General features: G+C 38.8%; 2 protein-coding genes across 2 annotated transcripts; one reads left to right on the forward strand and one right to left on the reverse strand.

Annotated features, from left to right (window-relative positions):
- The first annotated feature begins 1634 nt into the window (after nt 1-1634).
- Nucleotides 1635-8073, forward strand: nptx2b (neuronal pentraxin IIb). Its single transcript, XM_063893557.1, has 5 exons — nt 1635-2298; nt 3294-3513; nt 4489-4733; nt 5280-5459; nt 6935-8073. The coding sequence occupies exons 1-5, from the start codon at nt 1855-1857 to the stop codon at nt 7163-7165; spliced, it is 1320 nt and encodes a 439-aa protein (XP_063749627.1). The 5' UTR covers nt 1635-1854; the 3' UTR covers nt 7166-8073.
- A 3733-nt stretch (nt 8074-11806) lies between these two features.
- tmem130 (transmembrane protein 130) lies at nt 11807-17724 on the reverse strand. Its single transcript, XM_063893982.1, has 8 exons — nt 17515-17724; nt 17361-17443; nt 17112-17283; nt 16885-17030; nt 16518-16602; nt 15672-15874; nt 13308-13414; nt 11807-12311 (listed from the first exon to the last, which is right to left on the reverse strand). The coding sequence occupies exons 1-8, from the start codon at nt 17520-17522 to the stop codon at nt 12171-12173; spliced, it is 945 nt and encodes a 314-aa protein (XP_063750052.1). The 5' UTR covers nt 17523-17724; the 3' UTR covers nt 11807-12170.
- Nucleotides 17725-18742: the final 1018 nt, after the last annotated feature.

Genomic DNA, 18742 nt, shown 5'->3' on the forward strand with positions numbered 1-18742 from the left:
ACTTCATCCACCACTGGAAAAAACCCATTATTTTCAGGGGAATGAGAAGCTACTGAAATAGGCTTTCCATTCTGGAAGGCACAAACTTGTTAAACCCGTCTGATTTTGCAGATGTGTTTTTTTTTGTTGACATGATGCTGATGTGGTGCATTGACGTTGGTCTGAAGCTGCCTGTAGGGATAGTAACCTAGTAACAAACTTTTCTATGTGATCACTTGAGTGGAAGCGTCTTTATCTGATCATTCATTTAGAGCAAAAAAGAAGTCCTGCAGCTGAAATCCTTGCTGTGTTTTAACCATCGACATTTATCATTGTGTTGTCAGTGAATGAAACCAAACTGTTTCTCCTCTCATTAAAAAGAACGATCCCTGAATAACAGTGTGATTTGGAGCGGTGTTCAAAGCACAGTGGTATGTCTTCCAGTCTGCACACCGGGCTTTATTGACCTTTCACAGCCAGACAGGCAGCTGTGGCTAATTGTTTACCACCACATCCTGTTTCTTCCTCAACGCTTCCTTTATTGAAGGGACTCACCTGCATTCATAACGATTTCTCATGTTGTTCACGGCTGGGCAAGTGGTGGTCTTGAATCTTGGTACAACATGTATTAATGACCTGCTTGGATATGTGCACTTGCTTTTCTGATTGTTACTAAAAAACTCCTTTGTTTTTCCATCACCCAGACAGCCAAATTGGATTTAATCAACAGTCAAATATCATCAGACGAAAGTATTGAATCCACATTGATGCCTGAAATTGAAACTAAGCTGAAATGTTGAATACATTTTTCCTTCTCAAAATGAGAATTTATTTTGATGTTATGAAACTATGGTACACTCTTGTACCACCTTACATGACATTTACTCAATTCATACAACATTTTGATGAATATCGTTCTTACATGGAAACCAGACCATCATGTGGAGCAGCCAATTGAGAGCTGTGGGAATTAGATGGATTTTTTAATTGTTTTTTGACAGGTTAGAGGGCACTGCATCACATTTTGTCTAGTGAACTGACCCCCTGTTGGCAGTTTTTCTGCCCAATCCTCAGTTGATTTGAGTGTTTTGGAGAGAAAGAAAGAGTAGGCATGTTATGACAATATCGATTTAACGTTGGTCCTTTAATGAAAACATAACACTAGTGATTCACAGGCATGTTTCTTATAAAACTGTGAGATGTTATACGCAAGAGAATTAGAGCCACATGTGTAAAGACATTTGAAGTAGCACTGAAGGTGTTATTTGTTTTAGTTCAGACTTTAAAATTCTAGATTTAATCTCAGGATTTTGACTTTTTTCTCAGAATTCTGACTTAATGTTGAATTAAAAACTGCTCTATGCAACAATGAATGAATTATGGGAACATAAAACATAAACAAAACAAACAGCAAACTGAGAACTGATTTGTGTTGTATCACACCGTCAGCTTAAATGTTGTAATTAATAAACTCCTGCATTGCTTAATAATTAACTTTGCAAATAAATTAACCAACAAATGTTTGACCCAGGTGCTGACGTCAGCCTACTACAGCCAATCCAAGAGCTCCACAGACACCTTTTTTTTTTGGTAATCCTCTTTCCTAAGAGGAGCTGTCCGGTCAGCACCGCGCAGTGCTCTCTGTTAGAGCCACAAATAGTTCCTAACACAAGCCTCATTAACCGGGCTTACGTGATCGGATTCTCTGCTCAGATCTATCTTCCTATTGCTGCTCAGGCATGGCGCTACCTTGTACAGATAGTTTTACGTGATGTTTCTTGGGTAAACCTGCACTTTTACGCACTAAACTAACCAGTGGGTGTTTTTAGAGAGGGTTTAAGGTTTGTCTTTCACTTTTATTCTAACTCTGCCGGTATGTTTTTACTCTTGTGCGGATTGCTGTGTTTGTGTGCGCTGGGCTGCGCTCAGTTAGCCACTAATGGACAGTTGGACGATGGAAAGCGGTACATCTGCCGCGCAATTCCCCTCAGCGGAGATCCCACCTGCCCGGTGACATTGTTACCCGAGCTAAACGTGGGGGGCCAGGAAGAGGAACTCAGAAACACCGTCATGCAGCTCCGAGAGACAATTCTACAGCAGAAAGAAACGATTTCCAAACAGATAGGCACCATCAACGAGCTCACCACCAAGCTGTCCCTCTGTGCCTCAACCACCGACGATAGGAAGTACGACAAGGGGGCTTCCTGGGGGAAAGAGAAGCAAAACACAATGGGGGATGTTCCCAGGGATCCAAATGACTCCATCGACAGTCTCGGGAAAACCATGCAAGGGCTGAAGGACCGGTTGGAAAATTTGGAGGTAAGGAAATGCGCAATGCAAGCCTCTGTGCCAAAGCCATGCGTAAAAAACAGTTTGACTTCTAGGAATTATAGGATTACCTCACCTTGTCTATTCACTGCTGCCGTTAAACTTGGCACCTTAATGGCACTCTTGAGAATCAATTAACGCTGTTCAAATCACAGGTTTGTCTGAGAACGATAATAATAATCAATTTGGAAAGCTTTACTCTTCCATTTACGCAGGACCCGTTGTGTTTCCTGGGAGTTTGCTATGTAAGTGCTAACACGAGGATGAGCTATATTTTTGTCAGTGTTAAAGGTTAATTACGCAACATTTCTGACCAATGTGGGATAAGACAATCCAGAAGTATTAGTGAAAATGAAAAACTAGACGTATGATGTCATCAGGTATAGTGTCTGAAGCCTCTCTATAGACACTGAATTTGGAGGGATTTTATGTGATACTGCACACAGGGAACTGTTTTGACTTCATAAATATATGGTTTCGAGGCAAGGCAAGTTTATATGTATAGCATATTTCAACAAAAAGCATGAAGTTGCAGTGCAACTCATTCTAAAATTATACTTAGGTACATTTTTAAAAGTTAAAACCTGAGAAATTACAACAAATATAAATCTGAACAAGCTGAAATAGAATAAATTAGAAGATTAAAAGTTACAGTGCAGTGTAAGATGGGAAAATGTATTTGATTCAACAGAAGGCAGAGGACCTACCTACAGATTTGGGGTTCAAATATGTGTGTAAAAACATTTTGTGTGTCCAAGAAATCACCTTCCCATTTTATTGTTAAGTGCCACAGTTCATTCTCAAACCAAGTCCAAATACGTTTAATCAAACCACACAAGTGGAAAACCAAAGCCTTATGCAACCCTGACCCTGACCCTGGGCCGGTCCATCATAGAGCGCTGATGTAAGTCTATGCAGCTCTGTGGGGGCCTGATGATCCTCAGTGTGCTCTTCCTGCTCATGTTGTCCCGTCCATCCTTCCTTAGCAACAGCAGCTGCGGGCCAACGTATCGGGAGCGTCGTTCCCCAGCGAGCTCCGGGACCTCCTGCAGCGTCGCCTCGGGGAGCTGGAGAAGCAGCTCCTGAAGAAAGTCAGCACCCTGGAGGAGGAGAAGAGCATGCTGTCCAACGCCACGGCCGCCTACAGGCTGAAGACGGAGAGCACTCTGAGCGCTCTGGTGGACAGGATCAGTGAGCTGGAGAAAGGTGAAGGGAAACGGTTCAATTCAAATCCTAAAATCCAGATTCGAGGTTGTTTAGAGGTGATCTGGTAGGATGAGTCAGCTGGAATATGGTACATGGTGGAAAATGCATATAATAAAGCATCTACTACACTAATGGAGAGGAGGCAGAGGAAGGCACTCAGGGGAATAAAAGAGGGTCTGATGAATCAGAGACAAAGTGACAGACGTTTTTAACATAAAAGCTACTTTTGTTGAGGTTTTCCATTACGTCTGAGTATCAACATAAAGAGGCTGATGGGATGCTTTTCCCTTGTATTCATTCCAAGGAAACTATGAACATGTTGAAGCAACTTGGCTCGTTATCAAACTTACCTAGCACGTCATTAAAAGAAAGCAGCTGTTCAACGGCAAACTAACAAAGAGCTACTGCAATAATGTATTCTAGAGCAATACATTTTCTTAGTCTAGTGCACTAATTAAATGTATTCTAGTACAATAAATGTTCTTATTCTATTGCAATACTTACTATAAATCATGTGCAATAAATGCAATATATTCTAGTGCGATAAAAGTTCCTATTTTAGTTTAATATCACATTAAACTTGCATGTGATACTGATATTTCTACTTGTGGAATAACTATGTTTTTAAGATGGAATAAATGCTCTTATCTGGGTGCAATAATTACATGAATACAAGTTCAATAAACATCTGTATTCTACTGCCATAATCATATTGAAGCTAATAGAAATAATGGTGATAATTCTACTGCACCATGTCCTAGTTTTTGTTTATTTCAGTCCTTATTTTTGAGCCTGTTGGATGTAGATGTCTGCTTGCTGAAGTTGATTTGATTTTTAGGCGTTCTTCCTTTGTGTTTTTATTGCACTGATCAGCAGAAGTGTTTCTAATTTTGTTGATTCCTGTATGTTTTTTTTATGAAACAACTCATGTGTCCCCTCTCACCTTTCCCACTATGTCTCTCTGTCTCATTACAGGAGGGGGAGACTTCAAGTCCCCAGAGCAGTTTAAGCTGTCCCTCCCCCAGCGGACCAACTACCTGTACGGCCGCGTCACCAAGACCCTCCCGGAGATGTACGCTTTCACGCTCTGCATGTGGATCAAGTCCAGCGCCAGTCCTGGCATCGGGACGCCCTTCTCCTATGGTGTGCCGGGCCAGGCTAACGAGATTGTGCTGATCGAGTGGGGCAATAACCCGATAGAGCTGCTCATCAATGACAAGGCAAGCCAACCAGCAGCCATACTTTACACTTGGTTTTATGGAGGAAAAACACAGCTAAGTTGCACTGCATTGCATCTGCGGATTAGAAAGCACATATCCATCACTATTCATCAGTAACACTCTCCAAGGTTTGTTATTGTTCTGTTTAATGTTTCCTTTCATATCCACCTTACACCATCAAGAAAACTGAACTCAAGCAAAGTTTTTTCTTGAGTATTTCCATTTTATACTTATTTTCAATACAGTTCAAGGTCAAACATCATCTAATACTCCACTGCATTCACATGTCAGATACTTTCAACCCCATATTTGACAGGAAATAACAAGCCTATTTATTATTATGCATTGTTTATGATTAAAGACCTAGTGGTTCCAATTATATTGATCTAGTGGCCCCTTTTCCCATTTCCCAAATTCTCAGATTGTTAAAAAGGAGTTGGATTAATCCAAATGTTTTACATAAAGCAGAACTTCTTGCTTCTTTCTTGCCTAATGTGGTTTTATGTATGCTGACCACAGCTAATTGCTTAGATTTTTTATCCCTAGGTCGCCCAGCTACCTTTGGAGGTACGGGATGGGAAGTGGCACCACATCTGCATCGCCTGGACCACACGGGACGGCCAATGGGACGCCTACCAAGACGGAGGCAAGCTGGGAAGCGGGGACAACCTGGCAGCCTGGCACCCGATCAAACCCGGGGGGGTCATCATCCTGGGGCAGGAGCAGGTAAGATAGTGCAGCAAATATCTACTATTCCAGGTCCTTTGTGGGGATCAAATATAGCAGGCACTCACCTGGAAGGGCCTCACCTCTGATGATGGAGCACCACCTCTCACCGTCTCACAGGTCAAACACTTCTTGGTGTGATGTCAAGCAGTTCTGTTAAGAGTTATTTTTGGAATACCTTTGCTAACTGCAGATTGAATATCAACAACACCTGAAGCAGCAGAAATATTACAGTGACAGGTTAGCATGACAAAATAATTAACAAGATAATAGAAATACAAATCATTGCCCATTGATGCTGAGAAATATGTGCATTATTAAAAGAAGGATAAACCTTCTGTGGAAATTAAACCAGTGTTTGAAACCTTTCCTATTATAGGACATGTGGAAGAATTACTCAGATTATTTACTTAAGTAGAAGTAGCAATAATACAGTGTAAAAAAACGCACTTACAAGTCAAATTCCTGCATAAGTACCAACGTTAAAATCACTCGTTATGCAGAATAGCCCATTTAAACATTATTGATGCATGAATGAGTTCATCTTTTCAGTGTTGCACTTGGTAAAAACGGAGATTATTTAAATGCATACTACTGGGTAGCTCAATCTGTAGTAATATATGATAATATACTAGTTGATTTTTATTTGGAATTGGAAACATTTGCCAACGAAATGTAGAGGAGTAAAAGTATAAAGTAGCGTAATTTGAAAATACTGAAGAACAGGTATCTCATTTTTTCTTTTTGTTTACATAAATGTAGTTTCCTGCAACTTCGATGGAAATCTGAAACAAGTCATTTAAACAAAATGTCTTTATATATTTATAAAAGAAGGAGAATATAACAACGCCTCTGCAGAGGGACTGAGTACGATCAGAGGATTTCTTACACATTACATGGAAAGAAAAACAGCTCAACCTTGTGATTTCTGCAAAGGGAGAGCATTTGTCCTGAATTGTTCATAAAATGTTGAATTATTTCCAGATCAAAACTGGTTTCAACAAGCTCTAACACAATAGACTCACACATGGTTGACGAGAAGGTCACTTGAATGAAACTTTATGTGTGCTGTGCATAAACAACATCAGATGGTAGTGTTCTCTCACTGTTGAACTGTCATTCATCAGACACAGACAGTCTGCACACAACGTCAATTATAATCCGAATTAAGAATAAAATATGCTTAGTATTATGATCGTATTTTACAATACAATACAATGAGTGAAAAGCAACAAATCCAATCAAATACACAGCCCTGGGAAAAATTAAGAGACCACTGAAAAATTAGGAGTGGTCTCTAAATTTCTCTTGTAACGGTTGCCCACTTTACCCAGAGGATGAACGTGGTGAGGCCCTGAACGTCATCTATATGCTCAATAAACCATAAAGTTTAATGACTCCACTCCCACCGGGTGCTTCCTCCTTACAGTGTCGATGCTTTTTAATTACCATCCCGCTGTTTATCACCCCTACAGGACGTGGTGGGCGGGCGCTTTGATGCCGGACAGGCCTTCGTGGGCGAGCTGAGTCAGGTGAACATTTGGGACCGCGTCCTGAAGCCGGTGGAGATCCAGTCCATGGCTAACTGCAGCTCTTACATCCCCGGGAACGTGATCTCCTGGCTTGCAGCCAACGTGGAAGTGTTTGGGAGGGGAGCGTTCAAGCGACCCTTGGAGACGTGTCAGGAGCGCCTGCCTAATGCTTAAAAACTTTTGTGCCTCACTTGTGTTTCCATCCATTCAGCATTTTATTTTTTTATTGTCTGCTTCGTGGGCTTTACGTTGAACATCAGCGCGTAAAACATGTTCTTTTTTCGACTCTCCAAGGAAAGGTATTTGAGAGGTACTTAAACAATTCAATACACCCACCTCTAAGGTTCAAGTTCCCCTCAGGTTTCGGTGCTAGGACATCATTTACTGTACATCTTCATCCCATCACAGACGCCCACACAGCTTTCAAGTAATGAAAATCCACTCTCAGACTCACGCTACTACGGCAGGGTCCAGACGATTGGCCGCTGACATGTGAGTTGATGTTGCGTGCAGCATGGGAAGGGAGGAAAGATTAAGGGTCTGGCTCATGTTATGTCTATTCCTTAACTAGGAAATGGGCTTAAAGCCAACACCAATCAAACCTATTACCCTGACATGTTAGGGGGATTAAAAAGATGGCACTTTACCTGTTACGTGTAGTAGTTCTGTGAGTTATTGTATGGTAGAAGCACTACTGTTGATTTTGCAGCCTTCGGTGGTAAAGCTTCATTCTTGGATACCGGTGATACTAAGGAGTCTATCACAGTGCTTTTTTGTCTTGCCTTCTTTTCATTTGAATGATATTTAAATGGTCTGGAAAATACTCTTAGCTTTATGTTGTGATGCATCTTTACGTGTGATTTGACAGAAAGTGTAACACATTAGACCCATCACTTGTGTAGTGTCACTGTCCGTTCTCAAGTGTAACCGTCAAGAACAAATATAGTTTTTTAATTGTAATCTCTATTTTTAGTAATGTGAGGCATTGTCGATCTTGTCCTGGTGGCCTTGTCATGCACACTTAAGTGCCATCAAATGTTTTCTACGTGTTGAAAACCATTTGCTTTGCCAATAAATGAAAATGTGGGAAATAAAGGAAATGACTGCAAAATAAATTCACCAAATCCTGTTTTCTTTATCTCCCAGGCCTTTAGATAATCAGTACACTCTCTGTAATCCATTATTTAAGCAACACTCTTTGTTTATGACAGATCAACACCAGTTTGAAATCCATTCGCTTCTTGTTAGCGGTATTGGTCAGGCTGGTGACAGGGACGACCTGATTTAATTACGCAGGCTGATCTTTAGGCTCAAGTGGCTTTGGTCAAGAAAACAACAGGTGTGCTCCGCGGCATTAGCCACACTAAACAGATAACAGAGGCTTAAAGGTCAGGGGTCACTTACACACTCCCTCAGACAAAGCAGCTCTTTGCATGTTCACTCTGCCCAGAACAAAGTGATTCTACGTAAAAAAAATATGAGCAAATCCAGATGAATAAAATAAGATGTACCGGCAGGATGAGCCTTTAAACTTCATCAAAACAGTTCAAATGTGCAGAGAAGTTTTTCTATATGACGATCAAATGTACGGAGGATCATTAAGGCCAGGTAAAAGGAGAGAACTCGCATTTCTAGAATGAAGTTGAAAGGGATGAAGGGATTGATGGATGCCGGTCTGAAGAGGAGTGGCTTCAGCTTGACGTGAACCCTGGTAGTGGAAGTGGTGGAGGAGGGCTCTCCTGCAATGAAAGCTGTCAGGGGGGGAGAGAGCAGATTTAAAGGTTTGAAGATGTGCTGTGGTTGGCTTGTGGGAATAGAGGTGGGTTTAGCTGGGGAGCAAACGCCCCCCCCCCCCGATCGCTGATTGGGAGGGGTGAGCGTAGTAAGAGTCTTCCCTAATGAACTTGCGCTGAGCTTCATTGAACTAGGCTATTTTTACCCGGGTAAGTATAGTCAGCAATGCTATTTTTACCCGGGTGCAAATAGAACTGTAAAAATTGTAATCACATGGGAACTTTTGAGAATACTATATACTACATATACTGAATGTTTGACTTTATTATTATTATTATTAAATATACATTTCCACTCTTCCTACATCACCTTTTGTTTAAAAAACTAATGTTCTTTGGTTCTCTTACTTTGAATTATACAAGGAAAAGAACTGGTGACATTAGTATGGGTCTCTGGAGAAAGGAGTAAGGTGTTGTAGTGGCTGACGGTGTACTCTCAGTGAACACGTCTGATTGATTTTTATCATAAATGCATGGCCAGGTTTTCAGGTGCTCCTCTGAGGACTCAATTTATGCTGCATGAATGTTCACAGTGTCGGGCTCTTCTTTGTTCCTTTCTTCAGAACATGCCACTTTGTAATGACATAGGATGAAAAGGGGGGGAAAAAGCAATTACATAAACATCTCTATCCGGCTACGCGGGGCAAAATTCAATCAATATTAGTAATGGAGATGAAGAAGAAGATGTCAATGCCAGTCTATTTCCATTCCTACTTTATAACCCCCCAGCCATGTGTCTTGAAGGACCTACTGTACATTGGTGGTAGAACATAGTGAAAGAGTGTGTGGATATAAAGGAGTAAGCTTAACTATATGACTGCATTTTCAAGTGGCGTTTTAGCGTCTTTCAATAGCCTTGTTTTGGTTTTCTGGCTCAAAAATATGAAGTGTCTCTGAACACAGAAGGCAGCTTGATACGTTTTAAATAATCCTACCTGCTCAGCACCAAACAGCAGACTGACACAGATAGCAACTAGCGTGATGTAGCATGACGTAGCTAACAAGCCATATAGTGAGCTATAAGTAGAGTATATACAACATTTACTTTGATCAGGATCCCAGAACTGTAAATGAATGGAAATGTAGCTTGTGTCTGCTCCTAATAGTTGTTTTAAATACTGTGGTTTTGTTTTTGTACTCTAGGTAAGACATTATAAGTCAGAGAGACGACAGATGTTTTCAACGCCATTGTTGAGGTTATGATTCATCAGCATCTTTTCAGTTTACTTCAGAAAGAGAAAAGAAGTGGAACTTTCATCTAACTTTTTGCATAAGGTAGTTGTGCAAAGCTGTTTTAACTTTTGAGTGTGTGAAGGGGGCTTCAGGGGGTTAATACATAAACAGGGGTTAGTTAATTCACCCTGTTTTGCACCACAGTTCGGACCTTGTTTATCGCCAAGCAGCAACCCATTAAAACAAGCACATTAGAAACTTTTGTAAATCTTTGTTTACTTACATTTCCCTAAGTTATGTATGTGACTAATTTTAACAGCTACCCAACAGTGAGAGGAGATGTATTTTTAGATTTGCTGTGTGAATTTTCACACAGCGTGGTTGTGAGTGACTGTAAGAGAATTTAAAAGGTACGTTAAATTCTACTCAAATCTGTGGGCTGACCTTAACCACAGCTGTTTATCAGCTCAAGGTCGCTCGTCTGACTCGAGCGGTGTCTTCATCTCCTCACCGGCCGCTCCCCACAGTGTCTTCTGACAGATGGCATTCATCAGTAGACTCACCATTTATAATGTTGAGACATCTCTCTCAGAGGACGAGCTATCATTAAACACTATCGGGACAAAAATAATCTGACTGACGCCAGCACGGTTTGAAAGATTCAAGGATCCTCTTTGTGTGAAGCTGTTATATACAATGACTCAGTTCAGTTGTATTCAACTTCAACACTCTTATGTTTTCTCAGTCACTAATTAGCATTTTACTCAGTGCCAAACATGACTCATTATCTATCATTCTCCAACTTCTTTTGTCTTCATTTTTCATCCTTCGATTACACAGTTTACACAAGTCCAAACATTACTCCTTTTGAGAGAGCCTGGTGTAAAAAGGCTTTATGGGTGGAATGTTATTTTGGTTGAAACTAAAATATTTAGACTTCCATTGGACTGATTGACATGACATCAATTTTCTTTACTCCCAAAGTCATAACGCACACTGATTCAAACAGGATTTAATATATCATGTGTCAAAGTATCCTCAAAGAAGACAATATTCATACTAATATATTCTAACTACAGTATACTAATACTACATGTATGTCATTTTGGGATGTGTTGTTGTTGTTGTTGTGTCCTACGATGCACAGAGGAAGATTTTTTACACACATTTTGTATAAAGCAGCTCCAAAGAAACTTTAAATCTTGGAAAAACCTTTTGAATTTCTATTTCAGTCATTGAGAACGTTTGATTGATTCCTTTGTTTTGTCTTAATCGTCATCTGTTAGTTTTAAACGTGTATTGTGTTTACTAAATGCTAAAGAGTTTATACCATGACAACAGGATTGTTGTTTATGTGGAATAATTCAAACTCCATTTTTAATATATGGTGTTTTAAATTGTCCTCAAAGAAGACAATATTCATAATATATTTCCACTATAGCATACTAACACTATGTCAATTTTGTATGTGATGTTTATGCATACTGTTCTCCCACAATGCAATGCACAAAGGAAGGTTTCTTTACAAAAGTGACATATGAAAGAACTCCAAAGAAATCTAGGAGAGAAAATAAGAAACTTTAAATCTTCAGAAGTTATCAAGTTATTTAGAAAGTTGGATTCTCATCTTTGTGTTGTCTTTATCCTCATCTGTTAGAATAAAGGATGATTTTCTTTGGTATGCTAACCACTTACAAAGTATAGACTATGCCAATAAGTGAGTTGTATAAGTTAGAATGTTCAGACTCAAGGATCAGAGAACAAAATGGATCATAAAGTATTTAATTTTTAGAAGTGCATGATAAAGAAAATCAAAAAAAGGAAAGCAAGGCTCAAATGTATACACCAATATAAATAAAATATGGATGGATGATGCATTCTCAGCACGCTTAAATCAACACTCATTGCTTAAACATGACCTGCAATTGTGCTATTAATTTATTATGAGTACATTTGAATGTCAGCCCAAGCTCTGTGACTCATTAATTGATCACCATTTAGTTTTTAGAAAATACAGAAGCCATGTGAACAACAGGCTTCCTCACTAAGGTGACTAAAGCATAGATAGACACTAGTCCTGAGTACATAAAGTGTATGCAACAGAAAAAGTGTAGCTATAAACAGGAGATGAGAATTGTTACGTAACGCCATGATTGCTGCCAAATACCTACATGTGCATATATCCGCAGCATGTTGGCGTACAGATATGATGGTTAAGAAGAGTACGGAGCTCCAAACTGCAGGAGGAGCGGCTCCTTCTCTCCCCTCTGGGCGTCGTGGAAGTTAAAGAGGATCCTGCTTTGACCTTCAGAGTCGTTGTTCTTCAGAAACACAGCATTACTGGAAGTGGCAATCTGCAAAAATCACATATATCCATAAAAAGGATGTAAAATGTGTGTCAAAATGGATTTTAGATGTATTAAAACAAGCAAGAAATTACATAATTGTTTGTGCCACACAATCTGTTGCTCAGGTATGATTTATTTCTGGGTACAGACAGCCTCCTTGTGGTTGGAAACTGCATTAAAGTGCAAACACTTAAAATCTTTAAGAAGGTTTGGATTACAAGTTTATCCATTAAATGAAGAAAACAAATGCACATCACTTTTAACATCCCTTTACTAAACTAATAAAAAAATCCACTTCAGATCCAGCAATAATTGCTTTCATGTGATTTTATTTGATTATATTTTATTATTTTATATTTTATTATTTTATTATTTTATATATTATTATGTTATATTTTATTTGATTATATTTTATTATTTTATATATTATTATTTTATATTTTATTATTTTATATTTTATTATTTTATATTTTATTATTTTAAATATTATTATTTTATATTTTATTGTATTAATTTTATTATTTTATATTTTATTATTTTATATATATTCTTTTTTGTCGATTTATTTCTTTTTTTGCTTATTTTATTATTTTTTATTTAAAATGATTTTATTTTTCAAGCGAATATGCACATCACTTTACTAAAATAATAGAAATCCTCCTGGGATCCACCAATCATTTTATTTATTTATTTTATTTTATTTGTTTATTATTTTTTACATTTAGATTATTTATCTCTGTTGGTTTTTTTTGTGTTATTAACAGTTATTTGGTCATTTTATTCCCTGTGTGTTTTAAATGTGCTTTTAACAGTACTTGTGTTTGAAATCTACAATATAAATAAAGGTTATGATAATGATTAGGATTATGAATCCAGTTTAAAACTATAATGTCACACTATTTATTGTTTTCACGTCCTTCTTTGAGCTCCTAGTCACCACGTCTTACTGCTTTAAACCCTGGGAAATAAAAGAGATACTGAAATACAATAGACGTGGTGTACCTGAGTTCTGTTTTGATGGCGAGGGCGGCAGGCGATGACTGCGATGAAGGAGAAGGTAGCGATGAGAATGGCAGCGCATGACAGGATGAAGAACATGTGGGCGTTATCTGCGACTCACACAGAACAAAGAACACGTTATTGTGAGCGTGATCAAAGTCACAGTGTGACAGCGCTTTAGATTTCAACCAGAAAATAAATAAACTGAATCCATGAGAGGAAAGAGAGGAACCCAGTTAGGTTCATCCATTTTTGGGGTTTTATTCTTTAATTCTGATTTATTTTACAAGGAGAATCTTTTTACTTCCCTTTTTAAAAAATGTGAAAAAGGCAGAGGGAATAAATGATTGCAGGGATGATTTTCCTAACTTATTACCTTTTTAAAAAATAGTATTAGGAGTATTCATTCTCACTAATTAAATACATATTTTTGTTAAAGAACACTTCATTTGGTTTGGTTGTTTTACATGTAAGGCTTGAAGTAGATGTGAAAAAAGCTCATGTGAAATAAAGTGTGTAATGTTGATGTGAATGATCTCTGATTTGCCACCCTTATAACTTTCTCTATTGAAATATGACCTAAGCAACAGAAGTCTTTAAGTCTTGAATGTCCCTGCTTACCATCTAATAAGAATCTGACACTGAGAGCTGGTTATGAGTTTCAGTTTGATAACATCAGAGGTAAATCAATTGAGCACAGCAGACATGTGGTGTCCGGATTCCTCAATTCCCCCTGTTCCCTCTCCGCCTGTGGAACTAACGCAGCCCAACGGCACATGGTTCGTTTTATCTGAAACACCTCATGACCCAACGCCCAGCTGTTCCTAATTTCTGTTCTTATTTATTGTGATTATGCAGAAGAAAAATAAGGAAAGGGCATCAAATATTAAAAGAGCAACTACACTGACAGACAATTTGAAATGGTATTCACCAATATACCAAATCTTCTACCCCCAGTTAAAATGGGTTTTTTTTACCCTATTTCTCAAGTTTATTTTAAAGCCTTAGCAAAGTTACTTCGGTCTTCCATTCAGCCCACTACTGTGACAACATCCCCCCTTTAGCTGAGGTCAGTCACAGCAACTTATGCATGTTTTTACAATACTGATAGCCATGAGACTTTGGTGTCACTGTCAGCCATTAACCTTGCTTCACTATCACAGGCGTAGGGATTGTTTGTTGTCCTGGTGAAACACTCATTTGTGTCTTTTCTGAATCCATTCAAGGCGGAAATGTCATGGTACCCTCTGCTTGAACTGTGCATCGTGGCCCCACCCTGCAGTTCTTCAAAATAAAAGTCCTCTGCTACTTTCAGGTCTACATGAGGGTGCATGTGTTAATGTTCTCTCCCCAAATCAACATATATAACCCTGACGGTGTGAAGGCTCAGGGTCGTTCACAGCATGAAGCAACATGCGAGTGGTCCATGGGTTATTAAGGTCACATGTCAGTCTTGTGAGAGTTCAGTGACATGGGTCAAGGTGTAAAGAGGTGTTAGCAGGGTCGAAATCAAAGGTGGTTTCACTGTGTTCTCCCATGTTCAAGTGTTTCTCTGGATTTGACATGTTGGCCTCCATGACCAGTCCTCCAAACCATCCATTTTGACCATAGAGCAACTTGTGTTTCCTTCTCATATGCCTCCAGGGGGAACTTAGAATCTGAAAAACTGAAATCGTCTTGATGAATTGAAGTAAAAAGCAAACTATAAGAGCCATTTATATACTTGCAGTGTAATCCAAGTGTTTTTTTCCTGGTGTATACTCCAGTACATGCATTTTTTGTAAAACTAAAACACATCAGCAAAAACGATCACATGCTTCTGCAGGCACGCTACTTATCATATTGAGTACTCTTTATGCAAAAGTGTTTGGTAAAGTTTAAGTTATGTAGCATAGACTTATGTAGGAATTGGTCAACGGATGTTTTGCTGTTATCAAATGTGTTATTTTCTCAAGAATGTTCTCAATTGTTGTGATTCTCTGGATGTTTGTCTTCCAGTCTAATTTATTTTTTGTCTTCCAGTCTAATTTAGTTAAGAGGATAATGTGAAGAACCTTGTTGCGTAACTTCATGACAATGCACTCTTGGCATTATCTAATGTTGGAATGGTTTCATAACCCCGAAAGGACAAAGTTCTTTTAGAGCCTTCAAGAAAAAGCATATAATGATCACTGGACTGTCAAGATGTTACATCATTAATATCAGAAAGCAATCCTCTGCATTTTCCCCTGGCTGTTTCTTTCCTTGCCAACCTTAGTTTCTATCTCTCCTTCCCTATCTTCTCTCATCGTTTTGTTATGCAAATTCGCTGTTTCCCCCTGGTGTGTGTGTGTGTGTGTGTGTGTGTGTGTTTGTGTCACCACTCACTGCTTCTCTTGACATAAATGCTGAAGGAGGTCTGCAGCTTGCTGATTTCATTGCGGACGCTGATGTCCAGGCAGTGGACACCTGTGGAGGTGAAGGTGTGGTTCAGGCGCAGCGTGTTTTCATACAGCATGGTCAGCGTGCAGCCGCCCGTCAGGTCTGGCACACAGTTGGGCAGGAAACGCCAGCACACCCATATAGGAGGACTAAACACACACAGAGGGGTCAGAATGTTTAAAGGAGCCCTATAAATGATCTTTTTTTTGATGTTTTCTCTCCTGGGACATGTCTCCATGCTTTAATGTTCAGAAAGCTCTTTATTTTTCTCATACTGTCTGTGCTGCAGCACCTCTTTCCACCCTCTGTCTGAAACCAGAGCCCAGTCTGCTCTGATTGGTTAGCTGGCTTTCTTTGTTCTGATCAACTCCTTAGAGCTGTCCCGCCCATTAGCCTATCACGTACAATGTGTTGGAGCGCTAGCTAATAGAAGCGCGAGTGTAACACAGTGATGTCATTGTATTACATAAATAAACAAAGGAGTCCAGTGGAAGCGGAGGAGTGTACATTTAGTTGTATAGGTTTAATTTGAAAGAAATAAGAGAAAATAAACATATACGCTAATATCCTTCCTCATTCTTGTCACTTTGAACAAGCATTGATCAGATTGGTGTTTTACAGGTGTGAAATTCAAAGGATAACACACACACACACACACACACACACACACACACACACACACACACACACACACACACACACACACACACACACACACACACACACACACACACACACACACACACACACACACACACACACACACACACACACAAAATACTAGCACCTTACCTTCCATCAACATGAAAAGCCAAACTGGTGTTCTGCGACACTTCGTAATCTGCTGGCCCCTTCATCTCGATGTTTTTGATGGCATCTACAAAATAATTCATATATTAGTCAATTCATCACTTTCTTAGTTTAATTTAAACTCAACTTCACATTTAAATACACGTTGACAGTTAAAACTAATAAGAGTGGTTTTAATGTCCCAGAGGGGCAATTTGCAGACCGAGTCTAGTTGATGTCATCATTATAGTCTATTGACTGTTTATTGGATAATTTCACAGATAAAAGCTTATTTTCAATGATTTTAACTCATATATGAAGTCTTAAATGTAGGTAAACCGCTCATAAACTGAAATATAAGTCTACTAACCGAGCACTTGGACATCCGTGGAGTAGACGTCTGTTAATAGAGGTGACAATGTGGTCACCTTCCCTCCCACTTTCAGCCGCAGTGTGTAGTTCCCAGATTCAGAGTAATTATAGCGGATGACCGGCTCAGTGCCCTGGATCACCTCTCTGCATCAAAAGAAGTGTCAGAAATCGAAGAAATGAACCCTAAAACTTTGTTAATCTTTCAAATATGAAAAGTTCTCGCACCCGTTCCCTAAGTCCCAGGTGTAGGTGAACTTTGCCAAGCTGAAATTCTTCGGGGGATTGAACAGTTCGAACATGGTCTCAGTGGGAATATCTGAAGCCAGTTCCCCAGTGTCCCTCACATAGGTGGCATTTCCCTCCATCTGATAGAAAACCAGCTTCCCAGCAATGTTTTCTGATAAACATAGAAGGATTTTCTTAGTTCTGAAGTCATACAGCATGTAAGCAAAGTGGAAATACTTGATGACTTACCCAAATCTGTCAGAGGGTCTGATATCTCTGCCTCACCCAGGGCCACCAAAGGAAGGAGCATCAGGATCCACAGAACATTTTTTCTGCAAGCAAACAAAGTTTAAAAAGACATCTATATGATCAAAAGTATTATTTAAAGGAGGTTTGGATGTACCTGTCCATATCTGCTGGTCCTCAGGAGGACCTCAAGTAGAAGTAAAGTTAATACTGAGAGCACAGAGTGTGGGCATGGGGAGGGAAATGTGGCATCTTCTGACTGCCTGTGACATTCAGATGCAGATGAGCCGCTGAAATAGGCTTGAAATCGCCCCCATGCGTTTCAATCACGTGGCTCTGCAGCAACATTCAGCTTCTGAGATCGCTGCTCCTGCCTGGGACACATTGCTGGCAGTGATGAAGGGCATCTTTGAAAGATTCATCGAGTTTTCTTTCTTTGAAAGCTGAAATAACAACAGATTTCACGCAGGAAGTACATCTATAGCCACATGGTGGTGCTAGCAACTTAAGAATTACCCAAAAAACCTCAACGTCATTCAAAGTTATTGGGACTATTCCTCACATATGTTCACAAAAATAAATAACAGGTATAAGTAACAGTTATTTTACAGATCAAGGTTTGAGACACAGGGGTGACAGTCCTTTGGTTCAAACATATATATACATTTAACTTGTTTTGAATGTCTTCTTAAATTGTGAAAGCTTTTGGAAATCTTTGCCAGCTGTTTTTAGTCCTAAAGTATTTATTTTATATAATTAATTGTTTTGTTTTAACTAGTAGTCCTTTGAGAAAGAACAGGGACACTACAATATGTTTGATCAAGCTATTAAAGGCTTCATCAGAATTAGGTATTTTATTTTATGAATACATACATAATTTGTGTCTTTGATTTCTTGAAATGGAGTAATTTTACTGCTACCTTTGCATACAAAAAAAAATCACTGTAGGTAGAAACCTTTGTGTTACAGTGCCCTCTTTTGGCTGACTAAAAATAGATTAAATTGAATTGTTTTTATTACTTTTTTTTTAGAGTTTATAAGGATGAGAATTCTAATATATTTTTTGAAATTCATAAAAAACTAATTCTTTACAATATTGTATTTATGAAGGCTATTATTAGTTATTTATAAGTTCCAAATGTATTTTGTTACTCAATATTCATTCAAAGGTGAGTTTTAAGGTGTCATAAAAAGGTTCATGGTTAATTTAGCACTGGGTATTAATGCTTGGTTTTCAAACAATTATAAAAAGTAAAATATTTACATTTGGTTTTGATTGCCTTCTGATTTTTAGTATTTCTAACATTGTTGTTGTAATTCCAAGTAAAAGTGTGCAGTTTTAGAGTCAGTCCATTTCTTCTTGTGAATGTGAAATGTTCCCAAAA

Source organism: Eleginops maclovinus, chromosome 10 (genome assembly GCF_036324505.1).
Source record: "Eleginops maclovinus isolate JMC-PN-2008 ecotype Puerto Natales chromosome 10, JC_Emac_rtc_rv5, whole genome shotgun sequence".
Lineage (NCBI taxonomy): Eukaryota > Metazoa > Chordata > Actinopteri > Perciformes > Eleginopidae > Eleginops > Eleginops maclovinus.

What these genes read in the sequence shown, in the direction of transcription:
- tmem130 (XM_063893982.1), bottom strand. An exon ending in GCTTTTCATGTTGATGGAAG is followed by an intron (nt 15,875 to 16,517) that starts GTAAGGTGCTAG and finishes GTGTGTGTTTAG; the next exon opens with TCCTCCTATATGGGTGTGCT. An exon ending in GCCATCAAAACAGAACTCAG is followed by an intron (nt 12,312 to 13,307) that starts GTACACCACGTC and finishes TGATTTTTGCAG; the next exon opens with ATTGCCACTTCCAGTAATGC.
- nptx2b (XM_063893557.1), top strand. Translation starts at nt 1,855, where the DNA reads ATGTTTTTACTCTTGTGCGGATTGCTGTGTTTGTGTGCGCTGGGCTGC. An exon ending in ACCGGTTGGAAAATTTGGAG is followed by an intron (nt 2,299 to 3,293) that starts GTAAGGAAATGC and finishes ATCCTTCCTTAG; the next exon opens with CAACAGCAGCTGCGGGCCAA. An exon ending in AGCTGCTCATCAATGACAAG is followed by an intron (nt 4,734 to 5,279) that starts GCAAGCCAACCA and finishes TTTTATCCCTAG; the next exon opens with GTCGCCCAGCTACCTTTGGA.